This window comes from Triturus cristatus, chromosome 7, assembly GCF_964204655.1.
Source record: "Triturus cristatus chromosome 7, aTriCri1.1, whole genome shotgun sequence".
Taxonomy (NCBI): Eukaryota; Metazoa; Chordata; class Amphibia; order Caudata; family Salamandridae; genus Triturus; species Triturus cristatus.
In genome coordinates, this window is record NC_140590.1 from 1,558,347,734 (window position 1) to 1,558,365,028 (window position 17,295).

At 46.9% G+C, this 17,295-nt stretch overlaps 1 protein-coding gene across 2 annotated transcripts in view; it reads left to right on the forward strand.

Annotated features, from left to right (window-relative positions):
• Window positions 1-13,992, forward strand: part of NCOA5 (nuclear receptor coactivator 5) — an 81,311-nt gene extending 67,319 nt beyond the window's left edge. For both annotated transcript variants that reach the window (XM_085619357.1, XM_085619358.1), the window contains 2 exons: window positions 11,078-11,389; window positions 12,312-13,992. In XM_085619357.1, the coding sequence (XP_085475483.1) occupies window positions 11,078-11,389; window positions 12,312-13,000 (1,001 nt within the window). In that variant the 3' untranslated portion in view covers window positions 13,001-13,992. The remainder of the gene's footprint in view (window positions 1-11,077; window positions 11,390-12,311) is intronic.
• Window positions 13,993-17,295: the final 3,303 nt, after the last annotated feature.

Below are 17,295 nucleotides of genomic sequence, written 5' to 3' on the forward strand. Positions count from 1 at the left end.
AAAGGCCCCCAGTGTGGAGCTAAATTCACACACAGCGACCAACGCAAGGTCTGCAACTTTTGTTTCTCTCCCTAGCACGAAGAGAAAAATTGCCAAGCCTGCGCCTCCTTCCGGTCTAAAAAGACTATCCGTGATCGCCGGGCTCGACAACACGTTATGGCGCAACAGGCTGCACCGGTGCCAGAAGACATCTTCGATGAATGCTCTGATGTTCCAGAGGCAGAGGATTTGGAGGATCTCTACTTCGCATCCGAAGCAGATGACTCCATTGACCATCACTCCAGGTCAACGAGTACAACTGCCCCTGCCCCAACCGAAAAAAAGAAGGCTCCGGTCAAGACTTCGCCTGAAGGCCTTACTCGCAACCAAAAGAGAACTTCAGAAGCCCTGGGCCTGGCTCCGAAGACAAAGGAGAAACCTTCCGGCAGCATGGGACCGAACAAGCCGCATGTCGGTGCCCCAAAAAGTCAGTGCCGAAAGTGGGAGCACATCCTACTCCCGCTGTCTCCAATAAGGCCTCAGCACCAAGCACTTCTGCACCGAAAGAACAAAAGGCCTCTGATCCGAAGACACCTCAAACCTTCGGATCCGAAAAAGATTTCGGACTCTAAGCCGAAGGACCCAAAACCCCTTCTAAGGCTCCAGAGCAGAAATCTAAACCACGTTCGGAACCGAACAAAAATCTGCACCAAAAGCACACACCGAGGAAGAACTGTTTCTACCAGATCCCATCGATACGAAACAGAAAACACTGCATGTGAACCCTAAAACAGGCCATATTGTCAGTATTACCAAGAACCAGAGAAAATGGACACCCCACAACTTCCTGAGGTGCCTATGAAGAAAAGGACTGTAACTTTACCATTAAGACCCTCTTCTCCTGTTCTTCCTACTAAAACTTTCTCTCCTCCAAAGTCTCCTATACTTCCTCCTTACTCACCACCACCACCACAGGATGATGACCTTGGGGGTGGAAATGACACTTTAAATGATCCTGATGATGACACTGATATACCACAGGACACATGGGATGACCACAATGACCCTGTAGATCACGGGTACTCATAGTACGGCCCGCGGGCCGCCTGAGGCCCGGCAAGCCTCCCTTGGCGGCCCGCGGACCTTAATGACATCGTACCCGTGGTTAAAAAAACATTAAAATCATGAGTGTTCCTAAACACTGTCCGGTTGCACCAGCGCAACTCTGTCTCTGCTCTGTGGGGGGCGGGCGTTCCAGGGATAGTCCGAGTGGAGCTGCGGGGCCTCAGAAGAGGTGAAAAACAACAATTGATATGCAAATGGTCTTTTGAAGACCTGTGAAGTGCTCGGGTGCGGCTGTTGGTGTGCCCTGGAAGCTGCGTCAGCCGGTTGGCACACACGCAGTGTGAGATGACAGAGGATGACAAAGGGAGGTAGAGGGAGGGAGACAGAGGGAGGGAGAGAGGGAAAAGGAGGGAGGGAAAAGGAGGGAGGGAAAAGGAGGGAGGTAGAGGGAGGGAGACGGAGGGAGAGGGAGGGAGGGAAAAGGAGGAAGGAACAGGGAGACAGAGGGAGGGAGCCAAAAGGGGTTGAGACGGAGGGAGAGGGAGACAGAGGGAGGGAGCCAAAAGGGGTTGAGACGGAGGGAGAGGGAGACAGAGGGAGGGAGCCAAAGGGAGGGAGACAGAGGGAGGGAGACAGAGGGAGAGAGGGTGACAGAGGGAGGGAAAGGGAGAGAGAGAGAGAGAGGGTGACAGGGAGGGAAAGGGAGGGGGAGGGAGAGAGAGAGGGTGACGGGGAGGGAAAGGGAGGGGGAGGGAGAGAGGGTGACAGAGGGAGGGAAAGGGAGGGGGAGGGAGAGAGAGAGAGAGGGTGACAGGGAGGGAAAGGGAGGGGGGGATAGAGGGTGACAGAGGGAGGGAAAGGGAGGGGGAGAGAGAGAGAGGGTGACAGAGGGAGGGCAAGGGAGTAGGAGGGGAGAGAGAGAGAGAGAGGGAAAGGGAGGGGGAGGGAAAGGGAGGGAGAGAGAGAGAGGGTGACCGAGGGAGGGAAAGGGAGGGGGAGGGAGAGGGTGACAGAAGGAGGGAAAGGGAGGGAGAGAGAGAGAGAGAGAGGGTGACAGGGAGGGAAAGGGAGGGGGAGGGGGAGAGGGTGACAGAGGGAGGGAAAGGGAGGGGGAGGGAGAGAGAGAGGGTGACAGAGGGAGGGAAAGGGAGAAGGAGGGAGAGAGAGAGAGGGTGACAGAGGGAGGAAGGGGGGAGAGAGAGGGAGGGAAAGAGAGAGAGAGAGGGAGGGAAAGAGAGAGAGAGAGAGGGAGGGAAAGAGAGAGAGCGAGTGTATATGTGTGTATATATATATATATATAACGGGTCTGGAGGCTCAGTGGATGTAGGCGTCCGCTGCAGGGACCTGTGTTCAACCTCGTGGTCACAGTTTTTTTGTGGCTTTAGCCCCGCCCCCTCCCCCACTGACCCCGCCCCCACCAGTGCGGCCCTCGGCCACAAACCACACTGTAAATTTGGCCCCCGAGAGAAAGTTTGTGAGTACCCATGCTGTAGATTCTCCAGACCTTCCTGGTCCAGATGCATACCCAACAAGGCCACCTCCTCCAGATGACATTGGCTTTAGTCTGCTCATTGATGGGGCTGCCCAATATCATGGTGTTCAAATGCATCCAGACCCCACAGAGGAAGACGTCCTGGTAGACCCTTTTGCACAGTCACAAAAGACAGTACAAACATTACCGATGCTAAAAGGTGTCATTAAACATGCTACAGACTTCTTCAAAGACCCTGTCAGGACCAGAATTCTCAATCCTCGGATTGATAAATATAAACCCGCCCCTAAATGATCCCACCTACATTAAGGGCCAACTCCCCTTAGATTCCCCGGTAGTGACCAATGCTAGGAAGCGTGCCAACTCTCAGGCCTCCGGTAATGCTGCACCTCCAGACAGTCTAAATTGCTAGACGCTTGTCATACGAGTTGCCTCCCAGGCAGCTAATCACTGGAGGATAGCTAATGCACAGGCATTACTTGCCAGATACGATGGGGCTCACTATGACTAGCTTGAGGGCCTTATGCAGCATTTGCCTGACCAATACAAGGCCAAGGCCAATGATTTGATTCAGGAGGGCAAGTTAATAACAAACGTATCTATTGAATGTGGCCTCGATGCAGCAGAAACTGCATCTAGATCAGTCCGCACTAGTGTTATTACGAAGGCACCCATGGTTGCACATTACTGGGTTCAAACAAGAAGTGCAGACTACTATCCTGAATCAGCCGTTCAATCAGGAGCAACTTTTTGGCCCAGCTGTAGGCACCGCCTTAGAGAAAATGAAAAAAGACAGACTGCGAAATCTATGGGAGCATTACAGTCCATCTACACTAGGCTCGTTTCGTCTATCTTTTTATAGGAGTGCATCCAAGAACATCAGCACAGGCACTGCTTCCTCCTCCTACAAAAGTCCCACACAAACATCCCCCAACAAGGGATATTTCAGAGGTGGATACAGGGGAAATAACTACAAAGGGAGAGGCCGAGGTAACAACACTTGCACCTCCCCCACTAACAAACAGTAACTTCCCTCCACTACCTCCAGACCATTTCACTCCGGTCGGAGTGAGACTCATTCCTACATGTCTGGAATTCCATCACTATAGACAGGTGGGCAAGAGAAATCAGCTAGTATGGTTACTGCCTGGAACTTACTGCAACTCCCCCCCCCCCCCCCCCCGAAACCCCCACCACCACCACCATACAGCCCAAACAGCATCCCATGTCCACAGAACAGCTAACGCTCCTCCAACAGGAAGTTCTCTCGCTGCTTCAAAAGCATGCATTAGAACCACCAGTTCTCCTAGAGCATCAACGGACAGGGTTTTACTCCCTATATTCTCTAATCCCCCAAAAGGACGGTACTCTCAGGCTGATACTGGACCTCAGACCTCTCAATTTCTACATAGTCAGATCACTTTCACATGATCACTCTTCAACTCCTTCCACTGCTTCAACAATTCTACTTCCTTGCCACATTAGATCTCCAGGATGCCTACTTCATATTCCCATACACCCTGCTCACAGGAAATATCTAAGATTCACAGTGGACGGCCAACACTTATCAGTTCAAGGTTCTCCCATTCGGAGTAACCGCAGCACCCAGGGTCTTCACAAAGTGTCTCGCGGTAGTAGCAGCACACTTGCAAATACAGCAGATCCATGTGTTTCCATACTTGGACAGCTGACTCATAAAAGCCAAGTCACAGTGTCAGTGTGTTTATCACACTCACCAAACAATTCTACTACTAAACCACTTGGGGTTCACAATAAACCACGCCAAGTCACATCTACAGCTCTCCTACCTACATCAGTATCTAGAGGCCATGATAGACACTTCCAAAGCTCAAGCATACCCCAACCCATCCAGGAAAACCAGTATGCAAACCCTCATCACAAAATTTCAACCCCAACACTCCCTTCCAGCTCGAGTGTTTATGCAGCTCATAGGAATGATGGCCTCTTGCATTTTCATTGTACCTCACGCAAGACTTCAAATGCGCCCCTTACAAGAATGCTTAGCACGTCAGTGGAATCGGTCTCCAGGTCAATTTACAGATCTGGTGTTGGTGGACAGCTGCACACATCGCTCTCTGCAGTGGTGGAACACACAAAACCTTTACAGAGGGCGGCCGTTCCTGGAGCCAGTTCCACAGATGGTGCTAACAGCGGACGCATCACTCACCGGCTGGGGAGCCTATCTCCTAAACCACATAGTTCAGGGCAGGTGGACCACTCAACAAAGTGCTCCACATCAATCACTTAGAATTACTAGCGATATTTCTAGCGTTATAGTCATTCCAAGCACTTCTCAACAAGACTGTCCTCGTCCACATGGACAATATGCAGACCATCCAGGATTTCGCGATTTGCACCAAATCGCGAAATCTGCAGTTTTGTAAAAATGCCATGATTTTTACAAAACTGCCCGAAATTCAAAATCCTGGGGGTCTACTTAAATTTGCTTGTGGGACAGCTGTATTTTGACCAGATTTTAAATGTCATTTTAGCCTCATTAACTTACCTTATTACTTTAAGACCACGAAAGTGAAATCATTGAAAAACTGGAGCCGGAAGAGGGGAAACTAGGTTATTTTTAGTTTCACGTGTTAGGCTAGTGGCGCAGCGGAATGCTTACTGGAAAACCAATTAGTTTGAGGCATATGAGCTGCAGATTACACACTTGTGCATAGATCGCCATCTGGTGTTGGGCCCGGATGTTTGCAGTTTGTTTTTCCTCTTGGAAAGTCTTTGGAAGTCACGAGGTCGGTGCCTCCTCCTTTGGATCGTATTGCGCATGGGCTTCGGCTCCATCCTCAATGTTTTTTCCCGCCATCGGGCTCGGATGTGATCTTCGCGCTCCGGTTCCGAATAGCTTCCAGTTCGGTCGACGCGCAATCCTCACCCCAAACCGCGGTATTGTTTTGATCGCGATCTCCCCCACTCAACGTGCCTTCTCATCGGCACGGACCTTCAGTTAGTCGACGGCGACCTTCGGGCCTCTCCAAGCTTCGGTCCTGGCTAATGGAAAGGACTCCATTTAAAAAGTGCCCTCGATGTGGGTCCAAGTTCCCCCACACCGATCTCCACTAGGTATGCAATCTCTGCCTCTCCCCTGAACACGAGGCTCGAGACTGTCCAGCGTGTAAGTCCTTCCGGTCCAAAAAGACTATTCGGGACCGAAGAGCCAGAAGAACTATGGCGCACTCCTCGACGAATATTCCGGATGACATCTTCCGAGAAGGCATCGACGCTCCAGAGCGGTACACCGAATGAAAGGCCTCGTCGGCGCTTCCGAGGCCGACGACTCAGATGTGGAGGACATCACCCCGGCGCAGAGGGTCGTGAGTGCCGATTCCCCTCCCACTGGTAAATATGCTACTTACCAGTATGCATCTGTTCTTGGCATGTAGAGCTGCAGATCTACACACGCCCACCAGCCTCCACGGCTACCTTTATCTGTTCCAGTTTATCTTATTTAGATAGCACACACATGGGCATCTTCACTGTTACTACTACTACGCTCCATCTTTCCCTGCTGGCGAAAAACAATCTGAGGATGGAGCCGAAGCCCATGCGCAATACGATTTCAAAAGAGGAGTCACCGACCTTGTGACTTCCAAAGACTTTCCAAGAGGAAAAACAAACTACAAAGATCCGGGCCCAACACCAGATGGCGATTTATGCACAAGTGTGTATATCTGCAGCTCTACATGCCAAGAACAAATGCATATTGGTAAGTAGCATATTCCTTCTAGTGCCTTGAAGAGAGCATTGTACTAAGCAGAATACATTTTACTTAGTTGTCGTGGGCAGCCTAACTTAGCACGTGAAAAACATAGGTCATTTATCTTAGAATGACATGGGCTGTAGGACAGACTTACACATGCAAATGCTCATATGCATTTTGAAAGAATACAGATTTTCCACTCATAAAAGGATTTACACTCTGATATTTTTCATTTTAGTAAACCCACTTCCTCGGTCGGTGATTTGCTTACATCAATGGGAAAGGTGTTCCCTTTTCATAGTGGGAGAGGATGTGGCATTATGGCAAAAGCTCGCGATTTAGGAACAGAGAACGAAGTTAAAGTCTCGGCGTCTGCTCAACGTCATGTGATTCTGGGCAACGTGATTCTGGGCAAATCTCTTTCTGCAATGTAACTGATGCCCATGTAGAGCACTCGAAAGCCTTCAGGTCACGTTGGCACTATATAAAACTGTAAAAAAAAAAAAACATGGAATAGGGAAGAAAACACTCAACATTAGTAGGGTCCATTGGAGGGAAAACAGTTTTCCATGATAAAATATTTTCCATGTGAAAAAATGAAGTTAGCAAGTGCGTTTTCACTTCTTTTGCAGGTTTTCTCATGAGAAACGTGTACATTTTTGCATGAGAAACTGGAATTGACACAGGTTTTCCGGGGTAATACTTGCAAAGCTAAGTCTGGAGTCCCACTTTAGGTGGAAATTACAGAATTTGTGCGAATTCCGGAAATTAGTAAATCTACACCACTACGATCTTCAGAATGCTAATTACTTTGAACATGTGGCTCAAATTGCATAGTGTCAACTGTAAAACTTAAAACATCACTGTTCAAAGTATCTGCCATAAATTAATGTCTGCATGCAAAGTGTTCATCAAGCAGCTAAACCCACTATCCAGCAGCAGCTGGGCCCTTTGTTTGAGCAGTCCTAAAATAGATGGGATGCGAGTTTGACTGGACTTGGACTATGGAAGTCGATTGACATTTTTGCAATCAGATTCATGAGTTATTGATATTTTAGCAAGAGCTATTTTAAGTCAGTGTTTTTGCAGGTCTGTCTATTCAGTTTGTGGTTCCACGTGAAACTATCCGACGTAGCTTTCAGGCCGATATGGACCCTTCTGACCTCTCAGTAGGATACCCTGACTGTGCCAATCAACAGAGTGACAGAGCAGGAGGGCTCTGGGACATATACAATAATGAAGTAAAGATGATGCTTCTGTTTCCTGTACTATGTGCAGGTACTTTAGGGGTGGGCGTAACTTGCGTAATCTTGCAAAATGGCCGTAATGAACACTGGGACGGAGTCCTAGGAAGGAATGTAAGCCACGGATCAGAAGATTCCTGTTTGGGTTTGGAGAGTCCTCTGAGGCTAGGTGAGGGTCCTAGACTGCTTTGGATGAACCCATGGAAACTAGACTCCACTTGGAGGTCTACTTACAAAATTACATTTAGAAATACAGCTCCCTCCTACGAGGTTAGGACTGGAGCTGTGCTTCCGTAGAGCTGCAGGCTCTTTAAACATGCCTATTTCAAAGTGGAATACTCAGCTAAAACAGTTTCCATTGATTCTAGGCAGAAAATTAATGATGGAGTAAAATAAAATGCCGCTAAATTTCCATATTTGTGCTGCTAAATTTCCTAATCCTTGCTGCAAAATCCTGGGGGTCTGAATGACAGCAATGTATTGCATACAAAAACAAGGAGGAACACACTTTGCAGTTGTCTCATCTAGCGCAAAGCATATGGAGATGGGCCATTCCGCAAAACATATATCTTCTGACAGAACATCTTCCAGGAGTGCACAATCAAATTGCGGACCTGCTAAGTCGTCGCACAGCAGATACACAAATGGGAACTTCATCCTCAAGTTCTTCAACCATTTTTCAAGATGTGGGGCCACCCAGACATAGATCGGTTTGCCGCAAACGCAAAATGCCCAACCTTAGCCGCCAGGTTTCCACAAAAGTTGTCCATGGGCAATGCGATATGGATGAACTGGTCAGGCAGATTTGCGTACGCTTTTCCGCCACTCCCTCTCATTCCGCTAGTAGTATGCAAGCTCAAGCAACAGTCTCAAGGTGATCCTTGTTGTTCCCACATGGGCACGGCAACCATGGTTCACAACACTCCTCGAACTCTCAGTAGTTCCACACCAAAAACTAAGCCTCTCCCCAAAGCTGCTGACGCAGAACCATGGAGAGATAAGGCACCCAGATCCAGCACATCTGATCTAGCAGCCTGGCTTTTGAAGTCCTAGAGTTTGGCTACCTTAACCTTCCACTGGACTGTATGAACATTATCAAAGAAGCCAGACTTCCTACTACTAGAGCTTGCTTTGCAGCCAAATGGAAAATATTTGTAATTTACTGCAATCACAACAAAATTGACCCGCTAGATGCTTCAATACAAAACATAATTTGCTATTTACTGCATCTACAAAGATGTAATCGAGCATACTCTTCCATAAGATTACATCTGGCTGCCCTTGCTGCCTACCTGCAAAACGGACAACATTTGTCATTGTTCAGAGTACCCGCTATCAAAGACTTTATGGGAGGCCTTAAAATGATGATTCCTCCCACACTGCCACCCTCTCTGGTGTGGAATCTAAACATTGTCCTTACTAGGCTCATGGCATTTGAACCTCTACACAAATGCGAACTGCAGTTCCTTGCATGACAAGTAGCTTTCCTTGTCGCAATCACTTCTCCTAGGAGAGTACGTGAGATCCAGGCTTTAACCATACAAGAACCATTCTTACAAATAAATCGTAACAAGGTGGTTCTTAAAACAAATCCAAAATTCCTTCCCAAAGTAATCTCTGCTTTTCATCTTAATAAATATGTAGAGTTACCGGTGTTTTTCCAAAACCCAGATTCCGTAGCAGAGAGACATCTTCACACTCTTGACGTCAAAAGAGCTATACTTTATTACATTGATGGGACTAAACATTTTAGAAAGACAAATCAACTGTAGCTTTCTCTCCGCCGCATAAAGGAAACCCATCTCCAAAGCTGGAATTGCCAGGTGGATAGTCAAATGCATTCAAATATGCGATCAGAAGGCAAAAGGCACATTAACAATTCCCCCTAGAGCGCACTCCACGCAAACTAGGGGCTTCTATAGCATTCTTAGGGAACATTCCCCAAGAAGACATTTTAAGGCAGTGACATGGTCTACCACACACACCTTCACCAAACACTATTGTGTAGATGTGCAGGCGAAGCAACAGGCTTCTGTAGGCCAGGCGGTTCTCAAGACACTTTTCCAAACCACTGCAACAGATACTGGTGACCACCGCTAAGGGAGACACTGCTGTACAGTCTATGTAAAAGTATGAATTCTGCAGCTCATATGCCTTGACTGGAAAATGCTACTTACCAGTATGCATCTGTTCTTGGCATGTAGAGCTGCAGAATATCATACGCCCACCTGCCTCCCCGGAACCTGTATCTGTTTCAGTGTTATCCTACTGAGATACATTCACATGGATATCTTTTCTGTTTCTAACAAACTCCATCATTTCCCATCATGGTGAAAAACAATTTGAGGATGGAGTCTATGCCCATGCGCACTATCGTCCAAGGGAGGAGTCGCCTATCTCGTGACCACAAGAGACTTCTTCCAAGACAACAAGGTGAAAGCATCCGAGCCCAACACCAGATGGCGATCTAATCAAAAGTATGATATTCTGCAGCTCTACATGCCAAGAACGGATGCATACTGGTAAGTAGCATTTTCCTTCTCTTCCACGGGTATACTCAAAGTCCCAAGCATCCCACCTGCGTCCCTGGAAGAATACCCTTTACAGTAACTCTTCTTACTTACTTTCACTACGCATGATGATGCACCGTAAAAAAAGGGGCATGATGGGAGCATGGAGGCCTTAAAGGCACAGCACCAGTTTTATTCTGTGTTTGCAGCCTATGTGCTAACATGCCTTCTATTATTTTGCCTTAATTTTCAAAGAAAAAGGCAATGTTCAAACAGTGAAAGCGTATGTTCTCTGTTCCAAAATGCTAAATAGATATATTTAAAGAAAATTCAAATGAAATGTTGCCATTTTAGCCTATTTGGTAGTTGAGGCTGCATGTATGTTTTTACACACCTGTATGTATGTTGGAGGGTACTTTTATGTTTTTAAACATACATGTATTTTGTATATGCTCTGGGGGTCCCCGCACGTGGGCAGGACTAGTCTGTGCTTATGACTTGCAGTATACTCCTGGAAGAGAACTAGATCTACAGGTAAGTAACTTTTCGTTGTTTGCTTTACTCTTGACTCTCCAGGGGTGGAGAACGAAAAACTTTATTGTAGGCAGGTGGAAGGATCAGATGCAGCATATTGTGCTTACAGGGACATTCAAGGGCCAGTCATTTCCCTGTTCCTAAATATCTATTGACGGGCAGTAAAAATAATTTGTAATGATAAAAAAGCAAAAAGATCCTTTGTGCCTACTTCTACCAAGATACATCCCCAAACCTTTTCTTTTTGTTTAAGCATGAAGGCTCTATGGCCAATGTTATGTTTGATGGGATTGTGCTTGACCCTCTAAACAAAGCAAAACCAGAGTCCTGCAGCATCAAGTTCTTCTCGGTGAGACTTGTGCAGACAGTAATGAAACAATGTTGCATACTTCCTATATGTCTGACCCCCGGATGCAGTGGTTGTGGGTGCAGTATGATCCAAAGTCCCATAAACTTGAGTTCACTAAACTTAGCATTGTCATGAAAGCTAATATTGTAATGTTACTTCTGTTTGTTGCAGAACATCGTAATATGCCTCTGGCGGATGCTGTAGTTCTGGTGGCAAGAAGCTATGAGCGTTGCAAATTGGAGATCAGAGAAAAGGAACGAGAAGATATTGCCAGGCAAGCTGCAAAGATGGCTGATGAAATAATTCTCCAGGAGCGTGATCGCTTAGCTGATGTAGGGCGAGGAGCCCATCCTCCAGGAATCCAGTCTCTTCTTAGTCTTTTAGTTGAAAACCGGTATCTGACGACTGATGAACTTGATAAACTTATAAATTACTTGATGGAGAAGAAGGAAAGGATTCGTGGACCCTCTGATCCCCTGCAGTGTAAGTGTAAATGTTAATTTGACTTGGAATGCATAGTTGAACGGTTCTGTTGCATTTAGGAGTGGTGAGTATTTTGTATGTGATAGGCCCGGTTATTTTGGGAAAGATTACAGTGGATATGAGGTTTTCATTGCGGCATGTCGATGGTGGGGCTGTATACTTGGTGTTATGGCATTGTTCATGTTACAGTGGGTCAAAACTGCCTTTCAAGAAGGGAGTTGAGACTTGTTCACGATCAGGTATATGGTTTCCCATTCAGCCTCACATCCTCTCTCCTGTAAGTGTTATGGTTCCTAATGGTACTATACCTTGCAGTATTTTGAACCCTTCTACCTACTTGCTTACACACTACACCTTCATCCACTGTGTACTCCCTTTCTGTTAATGCAAAACTCGTTTTAGTGTCCCCCTGAATGCCTCCAGTATGTGCCTTTCACCTTAGTGTCCCCTGAATACCACCAGTATGTGCCTTTCACCTTCCCACTCCTGGTCTATGCCTTAACTTTTACTGTCTGATTCCTGTTCTCTCACTTAGTGCCATTTCTGCTTGTTTTGTTCTCACTGCAGCACTTTATGGCAGTAAAAATTTAAGGCTTTGCTGCTGTGCCTCACTAGTAGCAATGGTTGTCTACAGTTTTTATATCCCTACATACACAAATGTTTGTATGCTTTATATAAATCACGTGTAGGCTGTATTTGGGTTGGTGTCCGAAGCTTCAGTTATGTGGTTATGGTGGTTTGTACTGAGGGTCAGAAGGAATGTAACTCGAATAGGTGTTTGTGCATGCTTGCATTGTATAGCAATGTTCTGGTTTATATTCAAAGTTCATCAAGTTTTCTTAATACATGGCCACCGACTAGGTTGGTTAATTGCATTCTCTTCTTTAACAATGTATAACAGAAACCAACTTTGTCTCCACAGCTCAACTCTCTAGACCAGCTCTTGGAGCACCTGCAATTCGTCCCCTCGACAGCCAGTCTGGTCTTGCAGCCTCTCAGCCACTCCAGAGCTCACAGCCTATGTCTCAAGCTATGGCTCATGCAATGTCTCAAGTTTTGGCTAATCCCCCACCTGCTAATCCGCCTCAGAGTAATCCACAACAGGAGCTTCAGGCAAAGATTCTCAGCCTTTTCAATAGCGGGGCTGGGTCCGTAGCTGCCAAAGGCACGTCTAACTTGGCAGCTGGTTCCTCAGTTAGTACCGAAAATCAAAATTATGGTACCGGAAACCAGGCACGCCCTGGCCCAATCAATGCAACCGGCCTTGGACAGGCCCAGCAGATGATGCAAGCTCCTAGTAATCAACTTTCTGGTCTTGCGGGTCAGGGAGGTCTTAGGGGTGCTGGACCCAGACCAGGAGTTCCATCCCAGTCCACATCCCAGAATCAGCCACAGTACGGGCAGCTACAGAATCGCAATTCCAGTAATCAGCAGTCATCTGCATCCTCCGGTATCAACTTTGACAACCCCAGTGTGCAGAAAGCACTGGACACACTTATCCAAAGTGGACCTGCACTCTCCCACCTTGTCAACCAGACAACCACACAAGTGGGACGTGCAGGGCCTCCTATGGGTCAACAATCGATGGGTGGGTACCAGCGAAACTTCTAACTTCATTTTTCTCTTTCCCATAGTACTGGTTGATAGTCTTTGTCTACCCAACCACCCACCCCTCACTGAATTCCCCCCTGCCCCCAATAACTTTGTTATGCAGCAGTTTTCCTGATTCATGTGTATACCCTACTTTGATTCAATGAGCAGATCCCATGCTCATAATAGTTAAGAGGGTTTCCTAGAGATTGGGGTATTCTATTGAATTTGGGATTCATGATCTCTGCATGACCAAAATATTGGGTTTTTGCCAGTCTTATGTAGAACTAGCCTGCACCTGAAAAATATGGCTATAAGCATTTGTTTCAATGCAAGTAGCTAATAATGACCTTGCAGTGATTCCTTTGCTATATAAAATTGGGAACACACCTCTGTTCTGTGACTGTTTACCATACATGCTGGCAGTTACTTTTCTTAAAACTCACTATTGTTACTCACCTGTTAAAGTTGTGAATGTTAGCAACTGTTTCGCATCAGCTGTGTAATATTTGTTCATAGGAAAGAGGCTGGAACTAGCGAGTTTGCATGCTGTAAGTGGTAACTAAAATAAGCTTCTCTTCCTGCACCACTACCTTTTGGATTTGGGGGGTATGAAGGGATGCAAACATAAGGTCTTTGCTTTTGTAAAGGGCTTTTTTTGGCTACAGTTAATTTCATTTATGGTTTAACTTATTTGCCCTGATTACTTTATAACCTGGGGGAGGCATTATCTGCCCACTGATTCTTGTTGGAATGCGGCTGATAGCCCACATGGAAGGCATAGGTGGATTCCATGAGTCTTCAGACTGGTGTTACAGAATGAAGCCTTCAAAGCAAGACTACAAGTTGTCCAAGCAAAGAACTCATTTTTATATTTTTTAAATTTGTTTGATTCCAAAATTTGTGTTGTATAGTGTTTCCCAATGTGGGCCTTTGTATTCTGGAAATACTATTGTTACCATGAAGGCACAGTAATTTTAATTAAAAAAAAAAAAAAAAAAAAAAAAGTCAAACTTGTAGTGTTTACTTTTGTGACAGTCAGTTAATTGTAAAATTTGTCTTAGATTAACCCTGAATACAAGCAGCCGCTCCTAAACTTTAACCATATATCCTGTCCTGTAATTGAGATATAAGATTAATTAATTTTGCAACGTGAGTTGGGTATGGTGTGGTTTCTAAAGACAGCTGCAAACTTGTACTAGTATTGCTTGATGAGACAACAGTTCTATTTACCTTTTTGTAGATGACTTAAAACCGGTCACTTTCAATAAAGACATAGCCAAGTTTCTCATCCAAGGGTGGAAAATAGTGCACCATAAGGTCCCCCTGACCTACAGTTCATATGTTTATTTGTTTTGATGAGAACCTCTGTAGTGTCAATGTGTTCTTGGCAAAGTCTAGGTTTGTACTCATTTAAACCTGAATCTGTTGAACAGTTTTCTTGTTAAACCATCTGATAAACGCGAAGTCAATATTTTGGATGGTTGACAATACAGATACACGTGAGACTGGTTTCTTACCCAGGATGAGAACTAATTAAAAAAATCTAGCTTCTTGTGAAGAAGAAATGCACCTTTTTGATAGCGAACTGAAAAAATGCTTATGGTTTCATAGCAGTTTGAATCAAAAAATGTAAAGATTTGGAAAGATTTTTCCAAGGAAGGAAAAAAGGCACGGTAATATGCACTAGGATTTCAACAAACTTTTAGGAGAAGACAGCCATCATGACTGCTCTGTATTACATTAAGGAACAAGGAAATACTTACTCATCAGGTGTCAGCCACTGTGCTATTTGCGATAAATGGCTTATGCGGTGCATCTGCTGGGCAACTACTTTGCTTACCTATTAGACAGAATGCAAAGGGAGATGAATCCATAGGCGCTTTGCAAATATTCCCATAGACTGAGAGCGCCTGCAGCTGGTCTGTTTGCCACTGCAGAAAATTGTAAATGACAACTTCACATTCAGATACCTACAGTCCTTGGGCAATGCACTATAGAGGAGGTGCTCATGGATATAAGCTTCTCTTCCAGGGGATCCTCAAAGTCCTAAGCACTTGAATATTCCCGCCCATGTGTGGGACCCCGGAAACACATCACATATATGTGAACCATATATATAGCGCTATATAGTTTTGCAGCGTGAATCTTTCTGGATTCCCTATGCTGTGCATTATTCCGCGATCTGGTGGTTGGGTCCGGATTCGTAGTCTGTGGTTTTTTTTTTTTTGTAGCCCAGGTGGGCGTCGACGTCCCACCATTTTGTGTACCTCTCGTGACGTCGGCCTGCTTCCTGCAGAAGTCGCACCTTTGGGGCGCCATCTTCAGATTCTTTTTACCGCCGTTGGGTCTGGATCTTCGTCTAAGCTCCAGAGTTTTAAACGAAGGAAGAAGGAAAATACGCGAGTTTCATCGGAGGAGAATTAATAGAAGACTACAGAGAGGAAGGAATTACAGCCGGGACGGCGAAGGAGGAGATCCTCAATTCTTCGACGCCCATAGGAAAATGCGCATTCAGGGACTCTGAGCGCAATGGATAAGACACCATTTAAATTCTGCCCTAACTGCCACCACAAGTACGTGCAGAAGGACCAACATCCGGTGTGCAACCTTTGCCTGCCGATCGACCACGAGAGCAAGGACTGCAACGCCTGTTCCGCATTCACGCCAAAGACTCTCCGGTTGAGGGAGAGCCAATTTCAACATGGAAGGCAAGGGTAAGGCCCCGTCGCTGTACGATCTGGGCCTCTCCGCCGATGATATCGTCGAAGGACCTGATGTCTTCACGGTCGCAGAGACCGATAAGAAAACGCCTGACTAGGTAAGACACGGAGTGCGAAACCCCCAAAAGGGCCCGAAAATCTGAAAGTGACTCTCGAAAAACAGAGTCCAAGTCCTCAAAAGGAACACCGGCGCCGAAAAGCTCGACGACCGCAAGTGGATCCAAGGACAGAAGGCCCAGCGGATCCTTCGAGAAGGACTCCCAGGTGCCGAAGGCCGCCGAAAGACAGAGTTCGTCGAAGCAGGCCCACGAGGTGGGGTGCTCGGTGTCGAAAGACAAGGCCGTGTCGACGCAAGCTCCGTCGAAGAGACCTGCGGTCGACGCCGAACAAGTCTCTGAAATGGAGAAGAAAAAGAGAAGGCTCGAGGCGGAGATGGAGAGCATCCTTCAGAGGAAGGAGTTCAACGAAAAAATGAAGAAATTCAAGATCCCAACGACGGAGGTCGTCGATCGAGGAACAGGAAGAATTTGACGCCGAAGAGCTGTCTAAGGATCCGGATGAGGAGGAAGAAGGCCCCTACTATGGGGGAGAAGATGAAGATCAGCAGTCGTACTACGGCTCGGCGCCGTCGACGACTCCGGAGCTGGAATGGCAGGACATCGACACCGAAAATCCCGAAGAGCCCGTGGAGACTTATCCTTCGAGGCCTTCGCCGCCAGACGACATCGGAGTATACAACATGGTCGTCAAGAGCGCTGCTGCGGCTTTTGGAGTGAAATTAGACTAGGAAAAGCCGAAAGCTGATTTCCTACTCTAGACTCTGCTCCCCATCCAGACGAGGAGCCAGTTCCTCCCCATACTCCAAAGCGTGATGAACCAAGGGAAGGAGGCGTTTAAGGACCCAGCAACATGCCGGTCCATCACGCCCAGAACGGAAAAAAAGTACAAGCACTCCTCGCAGGAAGGGATCGGTCACTGCCGACTCCATCATTGCTTCCACTGCCAGGAGAAGAGCCAATGTGCCGGCGACCTCAGGACCACCTCCTGATAAGGAGAGCAGAAGGATGGACCTCACTGGAAGGAAGGTTGAAAAACGCCGCAATGCACTGGCGCATGGCAAACTTTAATGCGCTACTGAACAGGCACCAGTACCAGCATTGGGATGAGATGGGGGAACTAGTCCAGCATCTCCCGGAAGAGTACCGACAAAGGGCTTCCCATCTAGTGGAGGAGGGGGAGAATATCGCCAACTCATGCATTAAGACTGCATTGGACGGGGCTGAGACTTCGAGCAGACCTAATGGCAAATGGGATCACTGAAAGGAGGCAGGCCTGGCTGAGAATTTCTGGATTCAAACAAGAGGTCCAGAACAACATACTGAACACCCCGTTCAACGGTGAAATGCTGTTCGGGGCACCGGTGGACGAGAAGCTCTCCCAACTGAAGAAGGAAAATGAGACTGCAAGGTCCATGGGGGCCCTGCAGTTCAGAGGGATGAGAAGAGGCACCCCAGCTCAGAGACCCTATGGAAGGGGAGGTAACCAGCAGTGAACGTCACACCAAGCATTCCAGCAAGGACAGCAGGGTGACAG